This window comes from Biomphalaria glabrata, chromosome 11, assembly GCF_947242115.1.
Source record: "Biomphalaria glabrata chromosome 11, xgBioGlab47.1, whole genome shotgun sequence".
In the NCBI taxonomy this organism is placed as follows: domain Eukaryota; kingdom Metazoa; phylum Mollusca; class Gastropoda; family Planorbidae; genus Biomphalaria; species Biomphalaria glabrata.
The window spans coordinates 40,622,158-40,646,810 of NC_074721.1; the positions used below are offsets into that span (position 1 = coordinate 40,622,158).

Below are 24,653 nucleotides of genomic sequence, written 5' to 3' on the forward strand. Positions count from 1 at the left end.
TGAACCATAGGCCACAGAAACCAATTAACCTAGATTGCAAGGTCTGAAATGAGAAATTTTTTTACTTCACTTTACCAAACTACCATCTTTTCTTTAGTTAGAAAACTAGGCGGCCAAAGGGATATTAGCATCCATGTCAAAAAAAAATACTGATTTAAAAATATCAAAATAAAGGTATTGATAGCAAGTACAATAGTGTCCTCAATGAAGATCATGGTTTCTAGAATCATTTACGATAAATATTGTTAATGTTAGTTGGCTGCCTGGTCATCCAGTATGCACGCTGGACTGTCTTTCGCAGTTCTAGATGGTCCTAGGTTCACACCCTGCTGCTCTTATCCTCCATATTTATGTCAAAGGTTAGAGCTAGGAAGTAGATTATGATCAATTCTGAACGAGCATCGGAAACAAGTCAAACATTTTACAATCTCAACAAAATGCTTTTATTGTTGACAGTAATTTTACTAGACTCACTTAAGAGTCATTAAAATAAAAAAAAAAAAAGAGTTAAAAAAAAAAGCACAGTCTAACCTTCCAGGTCTAAACATAGTTTTAACTTAATGATGGATAACAAAGTGTACTATAGGAATGGCATCAATGACATAAAAAAACATGACATCAACTTACGTTGACAAGTTCTCCTGTCATTCTGAAGTTTAAAACCATCAGGACAGGTACAGCTGTACGTCCCAGGGAGATTGGTGCAGGTGGCATTGTTGTAGCAGTTGATGACTTCTGTTTGACACTCATTGATATCTGCAGATATAAAACAAGTCTAATAGAATCAAACACAAAACATTTTTCTGGTTGATATTGATATCTGCAGATATATTGATATCTCATTGATATATCTGCAGATATAAAACAAAATCTAATAGAATCAAACACAAAACATTTTTCTGGTTGAAGCTCTTTAAAAAAGGTGAATGTTTAGTTTTAAAACAAAAAAGTAAAGCTTGCCATCACTTGCCTATACAATCCATCATGTTGCTAGCCAGCCTATAACCTTTATTACAGAAACACACGGCAGTTTTATTCTCTAGTGTACACCCATGACTACAGTTGATGTATGTATTGGTACACAGCAACAAGTCTAAGGAGAGACAATGGAATAATACTGAAAATGTAATAGCAATACCAATGATATAACAATCTCAACAAGCACTAATTCTAAGTAGATACATATTAATAATAATGAAAATAATAATAATACATATGATATAACAATCTCAACAAACATAATGTAGGCTTAATGCACTAGGAGAAATAACAGACAAAAAAAATGGTAGTAAAAATTTGTTTATATTGAAAAATGCCATTTAGATTCATTGAATAGTATAAGATGGAGACAATGTTAGGTTGTAAAGTAGTGCCCCATTCACTTTTCCAGAAGATTTGTAGGATAAGATAACATAAGATAAGATTAAATAAAACAACAGAAACCAATTAATGTTCTGTTGCATGAGAAATGTTATAATTTCAAAACATATTGTAACAAGTCAAGGTAGGATTAAAGAAAAATTACAATGTTTTAGCCAATCTATCAAGCTACCACAGGCTTAGTGTCCTCTGACCCAATCTTTTTTTGTGAACATGTGAGGGGGGAAGTATCTTGAAGATGATTTCTCTGCTGTCTTTGAGCTCTTAGCAAACACAGCTCAACACAACTCAGCCAAATCCAAATTTAAAAATCCTAGTCTACATTTTTGTTTAGACAGTGGATGCAGCCAAGACTTATGCTAGGGGATAGCTGCTTGTACATTATTTGTACCCAAAGTTAAGGTACAAATACTCATGGTATTTGCTGTAAATGTAATAATGCACTTACCTGACTTGACAGGATGTTAGGGGAAAAATTATTTTTTTAAATAAAATTTAAGAGAACTCTTTTTATTCATCCAAATATCAATTTTTGAAAAAAAACAAAAACTTATCTTTTTATCCTATATACTACAGATGTTACTTCAAAAAAGAAGATGATTACTTCCTACGCGTCATGCATATTAACCAATGACTTAAATTCTGCCAAGTCACAAGTTTCCTGGCTAGCTCAGGCAACCCATTCCATGCTCTAATAGCACTAGGGAAGAAGGAGTATTTGTACAAATTTGTCCTAGCATATGGAACGAGGGGTGTGCCTTTATCTTTGTGTCTTTCTGAGTATTTTATTAAATTTTTGTTTTTGTATTTGAAGATTATGGTTCAGTGTGTAATGTATACAAAAGCTAGGCCCCAAGCACTGAAAGAAAACAAGAAGACAAAGTCACACCAGGCAGGAACCACATTCATTTGTGACTAGTCAATGTCCTAACATTTACAGTTGCCCAGTCAGCAGTGCTTAAATTACCCTTTGAACAAATTTTTATTTTGAAATTCCCCATTCCAAAAACTTCTTTTTATTGATCAGAAATAACTTTTTAAAAATCTACCAAAACTAATAGACAAAAAGTAAAAAATGGATTATGACATGCGCTTTACTAGGAACTGACAAAAGATGATGTAAAAACTATGAATGCATAAGAAATAGTATAGTATAGAGTCTACTTAACACAGAGGTTTGTACTTTATGTTAAAGTAAATCAATTATTTTCCTGGTCAACATATACAAAACTACGAAGATAATTACCATCAAAACAACTTTTTCTGTCATCTTTAAGTGTGTATCCATCTTTACAAGCACAGCTGTAGCTGCCCACATTGTTGATACAGAGTTGCTCACAATCAGAGGTATGCAGGGCGCACTCGTCGATATCTATCATAATACAAAAATAATGAAACTTTTGTAAGACTGCGCATCATCCCTCAACATAAGCCAGCTCAGTGATCATGATCAAAGTCATTTTGATTGGCCACAAGAAACTTTCTTAATTTTGTGCACAGGTTTTACATCCCCAAGAATTCACATTTCAACAAATATGTCTCACAGTTTTAACTATTGTAAAATGGTTAACATGTTTGGGGTGTTCTTGATGATAATCTCCATCCTAGCCCAAACCTCCCACAGAGAAGATGGGGGATGGCAGCGGACAGGGTATTAGTCCAGGACCATCAAGATGACCAAGCAACAGTCCAGTGCATACCACATGACCAGGCAGCCATCAATTAAAAAACAAAAATAAAGACTTAAATTAATTTAACTTTGATCTCTTGTAACTTTTGAACAAGGAGCTTTCGAAGTTTTTACCAGTACAGAAGTGCATTAAAGGATTATTGATCTATTAGTTAAAGGAATGCTAGGCAACTGATTTATTTCTGTATTTAATCCTTTCTAAATTATATTACAAGTCCATGAAACAATACTGTCCCAATCATTAGATTGCTAAGAAACCAGTTTAATTAAGTCTCCAATTCTTATTGTTTTTCATAAGCTCAAGATTCTATGCCTTTGGTCACTTCTCCAGTTCAACTTATCAAAATGTTAATGTTTTCTTTATGGCCCATATACTAACAGAACAGAATCAGGAAATTAATAAATAAAAGTCATTTTGTTTGTTCCAATTATTCAACAGTAAAAACAAAATAAAATATTCTTAGTATCTAGTATGGTGGATAGTTGTAATATATGATATGCTTGTTGTATATCTCATTTTTGAGAACTTGTCTCCCTTTTTCTAAGTTTGCAAGAATATCTTCTATTCTTGGAAGAGAATATTGTTCGACTTTTAACACTGGGTTGATGGTTAAGTAAAGTCACCACATATTCCAACATTGCCTGAGGGTTTCATTATTGGTACTATTGGTGTTGCATAATTGCTGTATTCACTGTAATTCACTTTACAGTGTTCTGGCAGAGATTTTATTGCTGTTATAAATTCATTGATTGTTTCCTTGTCTTCTTGAATTCTGTTGTGGAATTTAAATCTTTCCATAATCTCCAATGGAGGAGGGCTGTAATAATTGTTAAGCAACTTGTAAAGCTCTTCATATGATTTCGTGATGGGCAACTCTAAAGACGCCAATGACCTTAATGTAGCATAAGGCTTGGCTAGTAACATAGCTGTCTTTTTCTCCAATGGAGTACTGTTTGCCATAAAGTAGGCATCTAGCCTTTCTTTGTAATTTATTAATGTTTCTGTACCTTTATTATATGTCTGGTTTTCCCATCCTCGTGGTGTCATGACTTATTAAGGTTCTATTATATATCGAAGGTTATGACACTTATTAAGGTTCTATTACATATTGAAGGTTATGAGAAGACATGTTTAGTGTTTACACCATTTTCCAATGAATGACCCAGAAGTGATGTTCTTTATTAGTAACATGAATAAACATACATATATAAATTCGCATAATACAATAATAATAATGATAATATACCACACTTACCAGCACAATTGTTGTTAACTTTAGTATATCCATTTTGACATTGACAAACATAAGATCCAAGAGTGTCGACACAGATTTGTTGGCACAAGTTTAATGTAGCATTCTTGCATTCATCTATATCTGAAATAGGAACACACAGTTTAAAATTACATTCTTATATTCATTTATATCTATAATATGATCGAGTAAAATGATGAAAACTATGTTAGGTTAGAATTTCAACATTAGTTAACTAAAAAATATTATTTGAAGTAAGATTGAAAATAGCTAGATTTAAAATGGAAAGTTTTTACTAATAGAAAAATAGAATTTTGCAGAGTTGGTCTATTTTCAATTTTCTAAATCTTACTTGTACAAGTTCCATTTATTTCCACAAAGCCTGGAGGACAGTTACAAGCAAATGATCCCATTGTGTTTTGACAGATTTGATCTGGACGACAGTTGGCAAGACCTTCCACACATTCATCTACATCAACTTCACAGCTAACTCCCCTCCAGTTGCTGCGGCATACACATCCTTTGACTTTATCACAGCCTGAAGCCCTGCCTCTACAGCTGCATGTCTTGCCACAGTTGATTCCATAAGTTGCGCCGGGACACTCTGATAGGTAAAATTTTTTTTTACAATTTTTAAAATGAGAGGAGGCATGATGGTTGAATAGTAAAGCACTAGGTTTCCAAACCAAAGGGCCCCGGGTGCTAATCTTGATGAAGACAGGGAATTAGAACTTTGTAATTTTTTAAAGTAAAGATGGTTGGTCGCTGTGCTTGTCCTATGACAGACTCATTAAATGTAAGCCATAGAAACAGATCTAACATCATCTAACCTATAGATCAGATGGTCTGAAAGGAGAGACCTTTTCTAATTTTCAAGATGTCACTCAGTTGTGCTGGCCACAAGACACCCTCGTTATCCATGGGCCACAGAAACAGATGACCTTTACATCATCTGTCCTATAGATTGCAAGGTTTGAAAGGGGTAATTTTTTCTTTTAACTTAAGAGTTTTTGTTCATTGCCCACATTTTAAGTTTAAAATAGAATGATTGTGTCAAGTTTGAGTTCAAGATTTTGTTTGTTCATGAAACAGATTGTGTGAACGTTAACACTTTATGTGGCCCATGGATAATGATTGTGCAATTCAATCAGCTCAAAGGTCAATGCACTTAATGAAGTCCTGGGTTCGAATCTCAGAGAAGACTGGGATTTTGAATTTCAGGATTTTTAGGGTGCCCCTGAGTACACCCAACTCTAATGGGTACCTGACTTTACTTGGGGAAAGTAAAGGCAGTTTGTCGTGGTGCTGGCCACATAACACCCTGCTTGTTAACCTTTGGCCAAAGAAGTAAATGTATGAAATCCTAAGAAACAGTCCTAGAATCTGCTGAGATCAAATCATCAGCCACACACCTTCCTACTTGGCATCAAACATACCATTTATGGTTGACATAAAACTATAACTTTTATATGGTGATTTACATTCAGTGTTAGAAGAGTAACTCATATGATGTATAAGGCAACTCACCTTCACAGGACTGACTAGCAGTTAGTTTATACCCAGCAAAACAAGAACAGGAATAGCTGCCCACTGTATTGTTGCAGCCTTGTGAGCATAAGCCTTCAACACATTCATTGATATCTGAAATAAACCAAAATATATTCTCACACCCAAGTCATTGATATCTGAAGTCAAAACAAAAAATACTTAACAAGTAAATTTTTAATTACTGGTAATTAATTAGTTTGTTTGATATCGAATAAAAGAAATAGCTTGGACATTACTGATATAGTTTTAAGGACGGAGTTTTTCCCCTTTATACTAGCTTTGTTTTTGTTTTTTTAAAGAATTTTTTTTTTACATAAGAAATGTTATTAGATTTTGCTTGTTTTTAATGATGTCCATAGCAATCAGGACATCAATTGCTTTAACATCTAAACAACTCTGCTTCTATGTGTGTGTATTTCAGTTAAAATGACAAGAATATCCTCTAGCATTCATTGTGGAGGTTTAATTGTTGACATTTTATTGATTATATGGGCTATGCTCGTTGTTATCCCTCCTGAAATCCTTACAAGGTTTCTTCTTCTTCTTCTAGCCAGCTTTATTGCTGCTGAGCTGTGAACTCTTTTGCTGACTGTGCCAAGGAAAAAAAAAAGTGTGCTGTTTTCTTCAGTTGTTCAGCACTGCGGTACAGGGTGTTGGCAATGTTGGGCTGTAGTGGAAGTAGGGTCTGCCTAAGGTGGATTAGGGAGGGGCATTCAAAGAGGATATGGTTTACGGTTTCAAAGGGGTGTCTGCAAAGGGGGAGTTGTGTGGAGTTTATTTTGTTCAGGTGGTAATTTAATAGTGGTGTGTGTCCTGTTCTTAGTTGGAAAATTGTAGATTGTTCTTTGTGGGGGAGGAAGTTAATACTGTCCAGTTTGTTAGGCGTAGTCATTTCTTTGTACATGGCTCTGCCTGTGTTTCCTGATGCCCATTGGTTGAGCCACTCCTCCTGAAATCCTTACAAGGTTTAAGCAAGGACGTAATAATTTTAATATCAGAAATTTAGAAAGTCAGAATCAAAATAAATGTTTCTAAACTTCTTGTATCTACTGTTCCAAATCTTCATCAGTATATTTCAGATTGGGGAAAATTGACATTAAAAAAATGTGATTGTTGTTTATTTTATGTATATTCATAGGTATGCACTCTCATCACACTCAATGATATTAGAAGTTAAAACACGCAAAACCAAAGTTTCTGTCCAATCTTAGATTTGAATATTAAAAGTGTTTAAAAAACAACAGCTCACTACTGCACAAAACAATATAGGCACCAGAGACTGTAATCATAAATTTAATTTAAATTGAGACTAAAAAGAAACTCAAAATATTCCAACGAAAAAAAACAACTCTTAATGTTGAGTTTATTCTCTAAGAACACATCTACAACTATTCAGTATGTCTAGGCAGTCAGTATGTAGTTAAGTGAGACCAGAAGGGAATAAATCCAGCCATTTGACCAATTCCTTTCCACGTCATGAATCAACAATATAGCATACCTTCACAACTCTTGCGATCACTTTTTAAACGAAATCCTGACCTACAGAAGCACACTGCTTGGTTTTGAACATTTTGACATTCCTGTTCACAAGTCGCATTTACACAAGGATTTTCAGGCGCTGCATCAAAAAGTAAAAGATTTCAATAAACATTACTTTATCCATTTATGTATGCCTCAAATAACAAAAAATATCTTCACTTTTCCAACTTATTCCACTAAACATGTTTTTCTAAGGATAAGGTTACTCTAGATTCTGGGTGTAAACTCAAAGTTAGAAAAAAAATTGATTAGGGCATGTACTGAAGCTATGAAGCTAAGAAATATTATTATTAATAACATTTATAAGAACAGTAGCACTAGAAGGCTACACTATATTCTGTTGTGTATCATTATTAATAACATTTCTAAGAACAGTAGCACTAGAAGGCTACACTATATTCTGTTGTGTATCATTATTAATAACATTTCTAAGAACAGTAGCACTAGAAGGCTACACTATATTCTGTTGTGAATAATAATTAATAACATTTAAAAGAACAGTAGCACTAGAAGGCTACACTATATTCTGTTGTGTATCATTATAAATAACATTTCTAAGAACAATAGCACTAGAAGGCTACACTATATTCTGTTGTGTATTATTATAAATAACATTTAAAAGAACAGTAGCACTAGAAGGCTACACTATATTCTGTTGTGTATCAAATGAAAGGCAAAGGCTCATATACAGGTAGTTACGTTTGTACCAAGAAATTCTCATGCAATTGTAATGCTTCTAATCTTTGTTTAACTTGCATCCCAAAGATAAAGCTTCGAGTCCATCATAGGCAAAGATGAGAACAAGTTCATTCTTAATGTGCCTCAAGAAGCTTTGTGGAGCACAATCTTTGCTTTGAAAATTCAAAATATTTGGGGCCTGAGTTGTTGGACCAAAGTTATTTTAATAGGTGGTAGCTTTGAGTTTGTTGGTCACCTAAAGCTCCTGTATTTATAAAAACTTGCAAGGGAGGATACCTCAAACTTTTGTTCTCATTATTATAATAGTATATTCCTTATTGTTGGTGTTACATTAATTAACTTTTAATTAACTCTTATGGAAAAAACATTACTTAAGTACTTTGAGATAACTAAAAGATAAAGGTACATTCCTTATTCCATATACTAGAACTAACTCGTTTAAGTATTCCGTTTTTCCGTAGACCCATATTACAGAATGGAATAGGTTGCCTGAATCAGCCATTCAAAGCTATGATGGTAAGCAAGATGGATGTGCATAATTATCTTTTTTTCTGAAGAACGTAAGGACATAAGAAATAATCTACAATTATTTTATAACAGACCATAATGCTCCAGTGTGCTAACAAAGAAAAACTTAGAAAAATTATTAAAAACATTTCTAAATTTTCTTATTTGTTTTGTTCAAGATGAAACAAGAATCACTGACCTTTAATTTGAGTACAGTTGAATGGACGTGGCAGTCCCTCTGGCTGTACAAGTTCATAGCCAGAAACACAATCGCATCTGTAAGATCCTTGGGTGTTGAGGCAGATCTGCACACAGTTGTTTATACTCTCAGTACATTCGTTGATATCTGAGGGAAAATATCTTCTTTTTTTTTCAAATTCCTGACCTATGTACACAAGTTGCACAAGGGAAATAACCTGTACATTATTGATAGATAAAGCTTTAAGGGCAGAGTTGTTCCCCTTTAGATAAGGTTTTTTTTTTTTTTTTTTTAAAAAAGGATTTTTAAAAAATATTTTGCTTGTATTTTCTCTTTGATTAAGACTTCATTTAAAAACATATTTTTAAAACCAGAACTAGAAGCAAATGGGTTAAATAAAATTATTGGGAGAAAGACGTTTCTACGACACTAAGGACAAGGGACTTATGTTGAGCGTGACACTATAAAGACATGAATAGAAAAAAACCAAGTGTTCAGTACTTACCAACACAAAGGTTTCTATTTTTCTCTGACCATCTAAATCCATCAAAACACTGACAAATATAGCTGCCCAAAGTATTCATACATTTGGAATTGGAGCCACAAGGATTCATGTCACATTCATTAATATCTGTTCAAATAGTAAAAATAAGAAAACTTTTAATAGGTCAGTGATAGACCAAAACATAATTAAAAATGTACATAGCATAATATGATGTAATATATTTCAACAGGAGAATGCATTTCTTTTTAATCAATGTATACTAGTTATAGTAAAAGTAAAGTAAAGTTCTCCTTTTAAACCTTGTGATCTATGGGGCAGATGATGTTAAGGTCATCTGTTTCTCTCTCCAACTGTCGCTGAGCAGGGTGTCATGTGGCCAGCACAACAATCAACTGCCTTTACTTTCCCCAACTAAAGTCAGGTACCCATTAGAACTGATTTCAAAATCCCAGTCTTCACAGAGATTTGAACCCAGGACCCCAGGTTTGGAACCCAAGCCCTTAAACCACTCAGCCCCTATGCCCCCCCCCTCCCCCCATACTTGTTATAAACAACTTTAAATAAGCTTTTACATAAGGAATAATTATATACATCTAAGGGTGTGGTGACCAAGTGATAAAGCCCTTTGCTTCCAAACCGAAAGGTCTCCAGTGTTAGAAGTAGTTTAGTGCACTAGAAAGGACCGACTGAATGTGAAAGTGATTCCATTTTAGAATAGGAACTAGATACTAAGTTACACATTGTTGTAACTGTATTGGCGGAGTGAGAGAATTAATTTTGTGACACAAGTAACACAAGCAATTTCATGTGTCAATGGACAAGGGACAGAACTAGTACACGCAAGTATGACCACAGTGTTATGGTGATGGTGATCGCAAGCCATGATGGACCAGAGACAGTGTGAAAGGCAGTTCAGTACAGTTACAGACAGCAAGGAGACCAGGACTGTTAGTCAGTCATGAAATCAGTCCATGAAGTCAGTCCATGAAATCAGTCCATGAAGTCAGTCCATGAAATCAGTCCATGAAATCAGTCCATGAAGTCAGTCCATGAAATCAGTCCATGAAATCAGTCCATGAAATCAGTCCATGAAGTCAGTCCAGGGTGGATTGAGCCCTGGAGTGAAGCAGTACAAGTCTAGGATGAGATAAAGAGACAGTAGAGTTTAGTACATAAGTACACTGATGTAAAGTGTAACATTTGTAGTCAGTTTTTTTTTATTGTTTTGCCAATCGTGTCATATTGGCTATTTTTATTTACTGACACATTTTGATGAACCAAAGGCAGTTGGTCATTGTGGGCGACATGTCACACTGTTTAACCATCAGCCAAAGAAACAGACAAGTTTTTCCATGAACTGCCCCATAAATTGCAAGGTCTGAAAGGGGGGACATTATACTTTTATCTTCTTGCCTTGACATTTTGTTTTGTTTTCGTTCAATGTGTATCCTCTCAGACAGTTTCCGCACTGATAAGCAATCCCTGTGTTAGACTCAGTGTCAGCTGAGATGTCTGTACAGTTGGTCTGACACGGACTGGAGGCACAACCGTCTTTGTCTAATTCACAGCTTAAACCTTTAAAGGAAAAAACAAACAAACAATCACATGAATAATTTGCATGAGGAAGACTATTAATACTTGACTTTGTCACTCTGTTGTAAAATGTTTGTTTGTTGTAAAATGTTTTACATGTTTCGGATGTTCCTTCAAAGTTGAAGATAATTACTTCCTAGTCCAAACCTCCCGCAGGACGACGGGGGATGGGAGCGGGCAGGGTTTGAACCCTGGACCATCGATAAATCTGAACGACAGTCCAGCGCGCAAACCGCACGACCAGGCAGCCATCCATATGTTCTCTTGATAATTAAAGATCAGATAATGGGATGTGTGGCTAGCTGGTATAAACCACTCAGCTTCTTATCAGAAGGGACTAAAGTTCAAATCCTGATGTAGTCTAGGAATTAGTAACTTGAGAGTAGACTTTGAGTTGAAAGTTCAAATCCTGATGTAGTCTAGGAATTAGTAACTTGAGAGTAGACTTTGAGTTGTTTATGGCCACCTAAAGCCAGATATTTAGGCCTATACTTCTTCTTCTTCTTCTTCTAGCCAGCTTTATTGCTGCTGAGCTGTGAGCTCTTTTGCAGACTGTGCCAAGGACAAATAGTGTGCTGTTCTCTTCAGTTGTTCAGCACTGCCGTACAGGGTGTTGGTTATAGGCCTATACTGGTCCAGATCATTTTGACTTAAAAAGTTATTTTTTTGAATAGTCAAGTAAGAAGTGAAGCAGTGAACATTGATACTGACCATTGGGAAGATATAGCCTTAGACTGCACTACGTGGAGAGAAATGGTGACCAAAAAAACAATGGAAAGCTAAAAAAAACATGGTCATCAGCATTGGAAGAAAAGAATGTCAAATAAAAAAAATGGTTGCTCCACTACCATCCAAGTAAATGCCACCTTAACTTGCAATATATGTGGACAGGAGTGTCTCGATAAATTAAGGCTACACAATCACATGTAAAAATGTTCGAGATGAACAATAGTCATTCTATGACTGAAGGAGGCCAATATGTAAGAAGTTAGTTTGGTACCTATGTCACTGCTAGCCAGTGGGGCTAGGTCAGAACTTATCTAGGTTTTAACCATATTTTCTAAATTAACTTTTATCAATAACTTTTGTACCCTAATCCTGATATTATATATTACATGTCATGTTTATTTATCATTTGGTTCAGCACTAAAGAAGGTCGAGAAACTAAGTGCGCTTGAACTTGGCTTGGCCACCTATGATGGGGGCTAGAGGTTCGACACCCGACTCGAGCAGAATTGTGTTTACTGAGAGCCTATAGGCAGCACGGAAAAAAATTCTCCCAGATACCCCCTCCACCCACTGGTCCACAATTGAGATTGGACCATAGCGCTCTGAGTATGCTATACGCATGAAAGTAGCGCTATATAAAAGCCATAATTTATTTATTTAAAGCTTCTAGCTCCACTTTAGTTTTAAAATTGTACAAACTCAAAGAGCTTTTTCTCCCAAGCATATAGTAGTTAAATCCCCGATACCTTTTACTGAATATTAAGCTACTCAATATATGTTGCTTTTTATGACATATAAGTGGAAGAATGAACTGGGTTTACTAATACTTGACTGTGGTAACAGCCCAGTTCCCTATAGGTGGGAAATCACTACTGTACATTTAGCCTAACATAGTTATTATACTTTCTAGATCTAGTATAACAAATTAAATTCCTTGATTAAAGAGGTGACTTAATTCCATGTATATCCGTCACTTACCTGCATAAGCTGCAGAACAGTTACAAGAAGCAAGAAGATAGACACCATTGCTAGTTTTTCTTGTGTTGTTGTAATCACAAATGCCTTTATTTTGACAGGTACACAGAGTCAGAGGAATCTGGACAACCATTGACTGTAGGCCAGTTTGGCTTACAGTTGAAATACTTAAATAAAAGTTCAAATTCATTGTGAATGTTAAATTAGTGAATTAGATATAAATTTCAAACTATTCATTATTTCCATTAGCAAACAAGTCCATCTTAAACTTAAAAATTCAAATACAATTTGAATAAAATGGATGGATATTCTTATCTTATCTTATATATTACAGGCATTATTTTAAAAAGAAGATAATTACATCCTAAGCATTTCATGTGTCAATCTAATCATGCATGTTAGTCAATGACTTTAATTCTGCTATGTCGTTGGTTTTCCTGGCTGATTCAGGCAGCCCTATTCATTCCCTAATGGCACTAGGGAGGAAGGAGAACTTGTACAAATTTGTTCTATCGTATGGAATAAGAAATGTGCCTCTATCTAACTGCAGGAATTTATTGTTGCAAATGAAATACACTCTTAATCAAAGTAAATAAACAACTGGAGATCAATATTTAACTTGAGTGACAATTTAACAACTAGGAAAGGAGTCCATAAACTTCATATTACCTAGGGGCCACTGGTCTCAAAAAGGACTTCAAAATCATTGAAAGCATTAGAGAGGAGAAGCTTTGGAAAAATATTAGATACCTCCACAAAGAGGAAAATGACAGGAAACAAAAGACTTAAGAAACTTAAGATTATCTAAGATGTCAGAAAATGAAGGAATTAAGAAACTTGTGGACAGATTATCTGTAATGTCAGGAAACCAAGAAATTAAGAAACTAATCAAAAGATTATCTTTGGTGACAGAAACATATACAATTAAAAAATATTCAACAGATTGTTTGTTCTGTCTTCTTTTTTAGTGTAGGCTGGGTATTTCCCCAGGCTTTTTTTTTTTAATATATAATCCCCGCATTTTAAGGAAGTTTTCGGTCTTGGCAATTTTCTCCAACACAGACATGAAACAAACATCTGGGTCTAAAGACTGTAACCGGAATATCCATGGGACAAGGTGGGGTTGGCCAATGGTCCATTCTCCGCCATCCACAGAGCTCTCCAAATGGAACTATTCTGCAGTAGAAAGCTTAAGGTGGACTGTGCCCTGGGTTTGCCCTGTGGAATCGTCACATCCTAGATCTAGGCCACTTGACGCTATCACATTCACCAGATCCAGAAAAAACTTCATGATGGGTTTATATCTAGTAGTAGAGTATAGTGAGATATAGACCTCCGTCTGGAGTAGTGCAATCCAGACCTCCGTCAAAAAGCACCTAGAGGGGGGGAAGGTCCACTATTATTTGCTTAGTGAAATGCAAGTGGAAAGGCAGTGGGGTTATTTATTACTCTTGGTCATTTCCAAGCCCTGATACCCACACGGGGGAGTATCGCTACAAAAATGGAGGTTTGGAGTCAAGAGTTTTCCTTCTCCTAGATGGGTTGCGTTATTTAGGCTGACATGCCCCATCAACACGAAGCTAAACTGGTTTTGAGGCTCCAGTGTTCCGCCTTTCATCCCTTCTCCTGTCAGTTTGTAAGAGCAGGTTCTGCCAGATTTTTGGGAAAATCACACGTGAAGGCCAGGAGCTGGATTTGACTGTCAGAGGCATTTAGAGATGCAAGCCATGGGAGCATTTCTTGGAAAGTGGGAGCTTATCCCCTTCACCCTGGCATCGACAGTCCTTTGGAACCCGTTTGTTGTGTCAAGAAACAAAGAAATTAAGAAACAGATCACTTCTAGTGTCTGACTTTGAGACATGTGAGGTTAAAGGAAATTAAAAGTCTATGTTAATGAAATGATTCCATTTCTAGTCTCTGAGAACAAACTTTAAAACATGAATCTTTTTGGATGGCAAACCTTGTAATAATAACATCGAGTACGAAGATTAATGAGGAATGCAGTATTTCCTGTATTATGTTCATGTTCATTGAATGTGAGAACTGAAAAGGTAACTTACGCAATGACCTCTAGTTGAGGACTGTAGATTGTTCCCTGGACACGACAAGATGACCCATTGACAGTGGACACTGTGTAGTTAGAGCCGCTAATTTTCTGGCAGGTGACATTCTGATCCCTGGAGCTTTGACCTGGCACTGAGATGGTGAATGTGCTGTTGTCTCTCACAAAAGTTTGATTGGGTGTTGACAATGATGGAGGCACATCCTCTGAAACAAAAGTCTTCAATGACTTACTTTTCAAAGAACTTTTTACCACACAGACATATATATAGACAGACAGATAGTGAGTTGATACAATCTTTGTAAAAAAAAAAAAAGAAGATATTTCTTACCTTTGACTTTAACAATAGTCTCTTGGTTAGTGCTGGCATTCAGAGAGCTTTGGGCCACTTGTATGTTCCGTGTTGCAATGTAATCAAATATACAGGGTAAGTTGCGTATTCCATTGCACACCTTAGCAGCGTCATCCACATATTGCGGATTCTCATCCAAAAAAAGAGGTTTGTGGAGAGGATCAGAATAAGTTGATGTGTTTTGACCATAGCTGTAGGTAAAAATGGAATCAACCACTCTCCCTAAAAAAATAAAAGAATGGAAAGACTTGAACAATATTGTTATGTTTAATGATTCAAAATAGCTGTCCACTATAAAAAAAAAAGTTTTTTGTTTAAACAAGATTCAATTTAAGTTAATATTAGACTGTATTGGGAAAACAACGGAGGTATTATACTTGTTCTTTTTCCTATTGTTTTAGTATAGCATATCTTTCTTTCTCTTTTTTTTTTGGTCATGTGGTTTAAAACCAAAGTTGGAGTAAGAAAGGATAATGGAAGATGCTCTCGAGGGCTATGAAGGTACTGTAAGCATTGGAAGAGGAAGAATTACTAGCTTGCGCTTCGCGGATGACCTAGCAGGGACAGAAGAAGAACTAGTTGACCTGGTGATGCGCATGGACAAGACTTCCGCAGCAAATGGTATGGAAATAAATGCCAAAAAGACAAAACAAATTATGACCAATGGCCAACAGGGCTTTAAAAGGGGCATCAGTGTTGGAGGTGAAAAGCAGACAGTGTCAGTAGTTTCAAATACCTTGGAACTATTGTCTCAGATGAGGGAACAAAACCTAAACTACTGGCCCAAATAGCACAGTCCACAGCAGCCCTCTCAAAACTTAAAATAATATGGAAAGACAAAGGTATAGTGGCACCAAAACCATTTTTATATGCTTATGATTCTTGGATGCTGACTGCAGAGCTAGAGAGAGGTTCCTAGCAATGGAAAAAAAAAAAGAAGAGGCAGACAGAGAAAGCGATGGGAGGCCAACATAAAAGAATGGCGGGCCTGACATTGAAAGAGGTTCTAACTAAGGCAAAATACAGAGAGGAATGGAGAAAGACGGTCGACAAATCTTGCATGGTGCCCGAACGGTGCAACAGACTAAGGGAGAGGTAAAGATTTTAAAAAATGGGGAGGGGGGGATATCTAGGAAAATGTTTCACAGCTGATGTGAGTGATCAGCATGCTGCATAGTCATGTGGTATTCACTCTGGACTGTCCTTTCAGTGGCTTCAAGTTTAATCCCCATCAGCCATTATCCTTTGCCAGGTTTGGGCTGGATGTAATAATCTTCAATTCTAAAGGAAGATACTAAACATGCAAAGTGAAACAAAACTACACAACTAATCAACCATTCCTGGTCAACAGTAGGATTCAAGTCAAGACCCCTAGCAAAGTAGCTTAGCTGCCCAGCCACATTGTAGTAATTTTTATCAAAGTTTGAATCAGAGAATTACATTGAATAAGGAAAGAAACCCATTAGAGCTGAGTGGACTCAGAGGGCCCCAAAGATCCCAAAATTAAAAATCCCAGTCTTCAAACCTAGGACCCCCGGTTCAGAAGCCAAGCACTTTGCTCCTTAGCCACAGCTCCTTCCTATTAGTTAAATGTGCCACCGTAAAATAATTGAACCAGCAAGTCAGAATATAGTATTTCAATAACTATTTGGTGACCGGTCACTTCATCCCCGGTCATTTCATCCCCTGGTCACTTCATCCCCCGGTCACTTCATCCCTGGTCATTTCATCCCCAATTAAATATTTTATATATAAATATGATTATGTAGAATGCTTTTTGACATTTTATGACTTGTTACTAATGCGTTTATAGTGTTTCCTCTTCCACTTTGTTTTCTTAATGAGAAATCTAATATTATATTGTAAATCTGGATGTGTACTTAGCTATAGCGCTTCTATTGGATGTGGGGGTTGTAATATCATGATTTTATCCGGATCGAAGGCCAAGGTTTGGTGGAAGTAGTGAAAATCTTTTGAGAGATAGAAGTACGATTACAATAATTATGACAGCCGCTGACAACTTATCATCAAAGGCCAAGGTGTGGTGAAAGTACGACCATGTTTCACTTTATTTTATTTTTCAATCGCTCTTTCTTGAAAATGGGCGCCTCATTTTTAACCTTGAAATAAGGTTTTATTTTTTTCTAATAAAGGCGGAGTTCATCCATCCTCGTGATATCATGTCGCCTGTATAAGTTTTGCTTTAATTCCTTTTAAACATTAACGTGTTACAATTTTGTCATTTAAATTTTAAAAAATGAATACATTAAATATTGCTCATGTCATAATTTTTTTAAAATTAGGGGCCTACAATTTGTTAGATAAAAATGATCAGATGATGAAAATATCAGGGGATGAAATGACCGGGGATGAAGTGACAGGGGGATGAAATGACCGGGGATGCAGTGACCGGGGGATGAAGTGACCGGGGGATGAAGTGACCGGGGGATGAAGTGACAGGGGGATGAAATGACCGGGGATGCAGTGACCGGGGGATGAAGTGACCGGGGGATGAAGTGACCGGGGGATGAAGTGACCAGGGGATGAAGTGACCAGGGGATGAAATGACCGGGGATGAAATGACCGGGGATGAAATGACCGGAGATGAAGTGACCGGGGATGAAGTGACCGGGGATGAAATGACCGGGAACCGACTATTTGAAGGGCTATACTATTTCATTTAGATACTATAATTTAAAAATTTAACAAGTAAAATATAAAAAAAAATATATTTTAAAAAGCCTAACTTACAGGAAAGAACCTCAAATTAAGCAACCATATCTCTATACTGTAAGATTTATTTCCCCCTTTTCAATACCAAACAAAATTAATTAATAGCCCCTATTTCATTTTTTTGAATTAATAATTGTACAAAGTTTCAGTTTGATCCGAGAATGCAATGTGGGAGAAATAATGTTTTGAAAATTTGTACCAGATTGACAGTGTGAGCTGATATAAACTTTGTTAAAAAGTGTCTTAACTTACAAGAGTTCCCATAGTCGAACAGGACACTTTCTCTTGAGTTATTGGACAACACTGTTCCGTTGGGAAATATGAAATCATCGCCACTGTTGCCATTGAAATTTCCCAGCAGTCCCTTGGTCAATTTTTGATACATGAGTGGTAGATCAACAGAAAACTCCAACATTTGATTGTTCATTATAAAATTAACACTGATATCTAATAGAAGAAATATGTCACAGTTACATTCTTAACTTTGACAAAGTTCACCACCATAGTTTGCTTAAAAAATTAAAATATTTCGGCATTAATGGTCCACTGCATCAGTGGATTAAAGACTTTCTGATAGGGAGAGAACAAACTGTAATAATAAATGGCTCTAAATCAACACCGATAACAGTAAACTCAGGTGTACCTCAAGGTACAGTCTTGGGTCCACTACTATTTTTAATTTACATAAATGATTTACCAAATTGCATTAGTTCAGGAACAAAAGTCAGATTATTTGCAGACGATTGCATAATATATAGAACAATAAAAACAACACAAGACACAGATATTTTACAAAGAGAATTAGATGAATTACAGAAATGGGAATCAAATTGGAGCATGTCTTTCCACCCAGAAAAATGTCAGTTGTTAAGAGTAACAAAAAAACTAAAACAAATTAATTCCACTTATCTTATTCATGGCAAACCAGTATCACAGACTAAAAACGCAAAATACCTAGGTGTTATAATAAATGAAAAACTATCATGGAATCCACATATTGATGAAACTACAAAAAAATCAAACAAAGCATTAGGATTTATTAAAAGAAATTTCTATAAATCAAATAAGAACATAAAACTAAAATGTTACTTAACCTTGGTTAGGCCAATAATAGAATATGCATCCTCCGTTTGGGACCCCTCAACTCAAGAAAACATTAAGAAACTGGAACAGACACAAAATAGAGCAGTGAGATTCATAACAAACGAATATTCACATTTGACTAGAGTAACACCTTTAGTAAAATCAATAAATTTAGAAAGCCTTCAGGACAGAAGGCTCAAAAGTAAAGTAGCAATCATACATAAAACACTGAACCATAATCTTCAAATACAAAAACAAAATTTAATAAAATACTCTGAAAGACACAAAGATAAAGGCACATTCCTCGTCCCATATGCTAGGACAAATTTGTACAAATACTCCTTCTTCCCTAGTGCTATTAGAGCATGGAATGGGTTGCCTGAGCTAGCCAGGAAAACCAGTGACTTGGCAGAATTTAAGTCATTGGTTAATATGCATGACTAAATGCATGACGCGTAGGACGTAATCATCTTCTTTTTTGAAGTAACGTCTGTATTATATAAGATAAGATAAGATAACGCAAGAATGAAAGTATTTAGAGTCACATCTTTAGTAAGGCAAGTTACTATTAAAAGAATACGTGAATACATATTTTTACTGGTAAAGAACAGCATCAATGAATTCATAACATATCCTATTCTAAACAATGAGTTGGATATATGGCTGCCTATCAAGTGATATAGAAAATTAAGACAAACAATTAACACTAAATAGGATTAAGTTAACTTATCTTTGTGTTAATTGTTTGTCTCTTTTTTTTTTATCACTAATTATTATGTATGATTAGATGAGCACATGAATACGCATAGGACGTAATTATTATTTTTTTTTGTTTTGACATAATCTCTGTAATTTATAACACAAGTCACTAAGATAATTAGTAAATAGGATCTTGCCTTGTTAATTCTTTAGAGAAATTTAATTGCAATATTGTTAAGATTTTTTATATTAATATAACCTAATTTCTATTACCAGTGGATCACCAACTTACAATCAGTTGTCACAACTTGAAGAATGCCTGCTTCTTTTTTAACAATCATGCCATCAATTTTATTATAATAGTAATTTCCATCTAGGCGTCTGCTGATGTCCTCTTTATTGACATACAAAATTAGTGCTGATAGAAATGAAACAAACATTTCATGACATAATGTCAAACAAAAATTAAAATTATTTTTAAGTTGAATGACTTACATGGAAGACAGTGAACATTAAATTCTGGATGTTAAACTAGTGAGCACTAAGTGCTGGATGTTAAATTAGTGAACATTTTTTGTTTGATGTTAAAGTAGTGAAAATTGTTTGTTGGATATTAAATTAGTGAACACAATGTGCTGGATGTTAAACTAGTGAAAACTAAGTTTTTTGATGTTGAACTAGTTAACACTTAGTGCTAAATGTTAAACTAGTAAACACTAAGTGAACATAATAAATGAAAAAAAAACTTCCTGGATTAAATTTTATGTATTTCTGAGTAAATGAATTAATTTTCCCACTGTGGACATGCACATCATTAAATTTTAATTTTATTAACTAAATTCCTGGTTCCCTAAATTGTAAAATATTTTCGGATGTTCCCTACAGAGTTGATGATAATCTACATCCTAGTCTGAGCCTCCCAGAGGATGGCAGCTGGCAGGGTATGAACCCAGAACCACTGAGATGACAGCCAGTCTAACGTGAAAATCTTGTTTTACCACACAAGATCAATTTGAATCATGAAATAAGAGCAGCAGAGTACTACAACATTTGGCTTTAAAACTCCAGCGAAGGTTAAGATATTTGGAGTCAATATTTTTGGATGTCCCTAAATTTAACCAGCTCTAATGAGTATCTCATAGAAATCAAAGATAAGAGATTTGTTGGTCTGTTCAATAGAGACCCTCATAACCCGTTACCTACAGAAACATTTCTGGATCATGGAACCTTATTTATCACTGAAATCTATACTTACTAATGACTAGGAGATAGAAAATGTTTAATCTAAGTTCACAGGTCATACAATTTTTGAAGAATTTTTATTTTTAAAGCGTATATATTTATGAAAATATTATTTTTTGTTGCACATTATTGCTCTTGCTTACATGTTCTGTTTTTATTCATTTCAATACTGAAGGTGTCCTTCAATGTAGTGCGGAACGTCAAGGCACACCAAATGGTAGCAGAATTGATCAGACTTCCATTGTTAAACATTGCTCTGCATGTACGACCCTGTGAGAATAGATAAGTACAGAGTACTTAAAGAGAATTCATGTCTACTGTTGTAAAGGTTTGGGAAACCAGGAATTAAGTTACTCCTAACTTTACATTGTCTGCCCTATAGATCACAAGGTCTGACAGGGAAACTTTACTTTTTTTTTTTACATGTCTAACTAAAAATACCTTTTCAAAACTAGTCTTCTACAAAAATGTAACCAGTTGCAATACTCCTTTAATTTGTACTTGTCTACATTTCTTTCCACTCATCTCTAATGGATATCTGACATGAGTTGGGGAAAATAAAGCTCATTTTGCTGGCCACATGACACCCTCAATAACCGTAGGCCACATAAAGAAATGACCTTTACATCCTCTGCCCTATAGATTGCAAGGTCTAAAAGGGGAACTTTACTTTGACTTTACTACTACATTTCTGAGGTTATCAGTTCCAAATGTAAGGGAACTAAGATATAAAAAAATGAAAGAGCATTTAGAGAGGTTTCAGAAGTTAACATACAAAGAGGACCTGCAATCTAGTGGTGCTGATGGATGAGAAGAGAGTGTCAGAGATCTTTGCAGAATGCGACGCAGTGTAACTGGATGACAAAACATTGCCTCTGCTGCTAAGCTCAAGGGCTAAGATGAATTTTAAGAACGACTTAGATTCGTGTCGCAAACTGAGAAATCTTTTGCTGAATGGAGACTTGATGCTATGACAGAGTGTTGCATGAGGTTTGAAGGACATGTTCTCAGATTAATTGAATTAGCCTGAGACCATTGGTTATAGTAGGCAACATCAGAAACTGTGGCCAAATTAGACCAATAGCTCATTACCATGTTGTACAGACCTGTGACGTGGCAACGAGCTATTGCTCTAAGCTGTCCACAGGTTGTGATATTGCAAGTCAGTGTTCATGCCTTCTCTAATGATGCGTATCTATTGGGCACCCCCCAGAGTAGCAATAACGTGCAAATAAGGAAACCACACACACACAGGCTCTGCAAGTTCATGAAGCATCTCATGGCAGTTTTGAACAGGCTGCCAACATTTCTGAAGACTGGTTTCTATGGAGACTTCTAGCCAGCTTTTAGCTACTGAGCTGTCAGCTCTTTTGCAGACTGTGCCAAAGAAAAATAGTGTGCTGTTTTTTTCAGTGTTGGTTATGTTGGGCTGGAGTGGTAGTAGGGTCCGCCTAAGGTGGATTAGGAAGGGGCATAAAAAAAGGATATGATTTACGGTTTCTATGGAGACAGATTGTCGCTTAATGCACTGAATGGTGCAAGAGAATCTAAGTCTAAACTTTAGTCTAAAGGATTACAATAGAATAGTTTAGAAATAAAGTTAAAATAAGAACTACATTTGTGGAGACTGTACTACCAAACAATGTTTGTCATGTTGTTGTTCTTTGCTTTGTAAGACAAGAAAAAAAACAAATTCATTTATTTCCTAAAGGGGCGTGTAAAACAAAAAAGTGAAATTTTATGACAAATGGTGTCATTTATGATAGAAAAAGAAGACGTTTTATGGATCTAATCATAAGCCACTCAGAAGTTAGTGCTGTTGCAAAAATTCACAGCCATAAAGTTGTCAGACTTACCTGCATAATAAAATTTACAACTGAAAGTTGCGTGATTTCTAAAAGTCTGTACTCCCCGAGACCGTTGAATATGAATGACCTCTGATCTAGTGTAATAATGTGTGGGTCGCCAAACAACAGGGCTAAAAAAGTTCAAGCAATAAATGTCAGTGAAGAATAAAACAAAGTGCACACACACATACATTTATATGATAACAGTAAACAGTACAAGTTATGAAACTACTAAACCTTAAGGACTAGCAGGGAAAGAAGAGAAAACTGTGTCTCATATTCTATTTGACTCATCTCTGTCTCAACAGGTTTGGGAAACCCCAAATTCTTGACCTATATGGTGACATCTACGTACGTAAGTTAATCTAGTCTTGGGTGGCAATTAGAGAGACTTAAACTCTGCTAAATTATTGGAGTCAGGCAACCTGTTCCACGCTCTAATGGCACCAGGAAAGAAGGAGCACTAGTACACATTTGTCCAAGCACTTTAAAAAATTCCCACAAGGCCAGCTGAATAATATTCAAAATGGTAAATAAGCAAAGACCGCATCACAAACCAAGAGATTACAGGCAGGGTTACTGCAGCGATCAGACCCTATGATGACCTGCTAACTATAGCAGTTTGGGAAACCACAAATTCTTGACCTATGAGGTGACATGTAAGTACCACGCGAATCAGCAGGGTTTCTGTCCATCTTTAACTCCCTTTTATGTATTGTGTAAGAACCTCCTTCATAAAAAATATCCTTTAAAAAATTTAATGGTTTCATTCTTTTCAGGTCAGGACTTTTCATTGACTTATTCTCAAAGAAGAAGGTCCCAATGCATTGTAACAAACAAAACTGATTTAAATTTCTATCGAGATTTTTTTCCCCACATTCTGTTAGATCTATTCCCTTTATCCATTCATAGTAAACAACCATGTTAAGATTAAACTTCATAAATTTTGGGTTAGTTATCACACAATAATATAGTTGGTATAGATTTAAAGGGAAATGTAAGCCGTTTAAATATTATACAAGTTAATTTGTATAGAAACAAAATTATTTTTTTTTTGAATTGTGAAAATTTTTTAACTTTTTAACAACCATATAAGATTAAACTTCATAAATTTTGGGTTAGTTATCACACAATAATATAGTGGGTATGGATTTAAAAGAAAATGCAAGCCATTTAAATATTATACAAGTTAATTTGTATAAAAACAAAAAATTATTTTTATTTTGGATTGTGAAAAATGTTTAACTCAATGCCATTGGACAAGTCACAAAGATCTAGACTAGTTCTAAGTATCATCTAAGAAATATTTTATGACTGATATAAAAAATAATATTTATCCTTCATTTAACAAAATATTGTAAAAAACATTTAACATGAAAATTAAAATTTCAAATTTATTATTTCATGACAATACCACAAGAAAAAAATCATGCTAAATACCTCTTTGAAATGAGTTTGAATTACAAGTGCTGATTGGTCTAAGTTCATAGTACTTCTCACACAAGTTGGATTGCTGACAACACCAGAAATAAGGCAGTTCATCATTCAAAGCATGTCCATAAGGATTTTTTCCAAGAGAATTGTACCTTTGAAAGGAGCCAGCTAGTCGAGGCCGATTTTCAAAGTTTCCCCCTTCTCTGTAACAACACCTCTGAAAAGTAAACATTTAGTTTATATTATATAACTTTTATCTTATCTTATAAAGATGTACGTTGAAAAACTATGACAACAAAGTCCAATAGTTAATCTAGTCTTAAACTAGACCAGACTTAAACTCTGCTAAATTATTGGAGTCAGGCAACCTGTTGCAAGCTCTAATGGCACCAGGAAAAAAGGAGCACTAGCACACATTTGTCCGAGCACATTAAAAAATTCCCACAGCTGATTAATATTCTAAATGGTAACTAAGCAAAGACCGCATCACAAACCAAGAGATTAGAGGCAGGGTAACTGCAGCGATTGGACCCCATGAAGACCTCCAAACTATAGGCCCAAAAAAATTCTAGCTTAAAATCTAT

General features: G+C 35.3%; 1 protein-coding gene across 1 annotated transcript in view; it reads right to left on the bottom strand.

Moving 5' to 3' along the window:
• Positions 1-24,653, bottom strand: part of LOC106054924 (uncharacterized) — a 49,416-nt gene that overhangs the window by 16,691 nt on the left and 8,072 nt on the right. Inside the window, exons 7-24 of the mRNA XM_056003558.1 lie at positions 24,076-24,286; positions 22,645-22,766; positions 20,932-21,058; positions 19,839-19,964; positions 18,017-18,211; positions 15,011-15,253; positions 14,678-14,885; positions 12,621-12,784; positions 10,734-10,895; positions 9,321-9,446; positions 8,816-8,962; positions 7,370-7,489; positions 5,851-5,964; positions 4,676-4,927; positions 4,327-4,446; positions 2,627-2,752; positions 971-1,093; positions 628-756 (exon numbers count right to left, since the gene is read on the bottom strand). Of these exons, the coding sequence (XP_055859533.1) occupies positions 628-756; positions 971-1,093; positions 2,627-2,752; positions 4,327-4,446; positions 4,676-4,927; positions 5,851-5,964; positions 7,370-7,489; positions 8,816-8,962; positions 9,321-9,446; positions 10,734-10,895; positions 12,621-12,784; positions 14,678-14,885; positions 15,011-15,253; positions 18,017-18,211; positions 19,839-19,964; positions 20,932-21,058; positions 22,645-22,766; positions 24,076-24,286 (2,815 nt within the window). The remainder of the gene's footprint in view (positions 1-627; positions 757-970; positions 1,094-2,626; positions 2,753-4,326; positions 4,447-4,675; positions 4,928-5,850; positions 5,965-7,369; positions 7,490-8,815; positions 8,963-9,320; positions 9,447-10,733; positions 10,896-12,620; positions 12,785-14,677; positions 14,886-15,010; positions 15,254-18,016; positions 18,212-19,838; positions 19,965-20,931; positions 21,059-22,644; positions 22,767-24,075; positions 24,287-24,653) is intronic.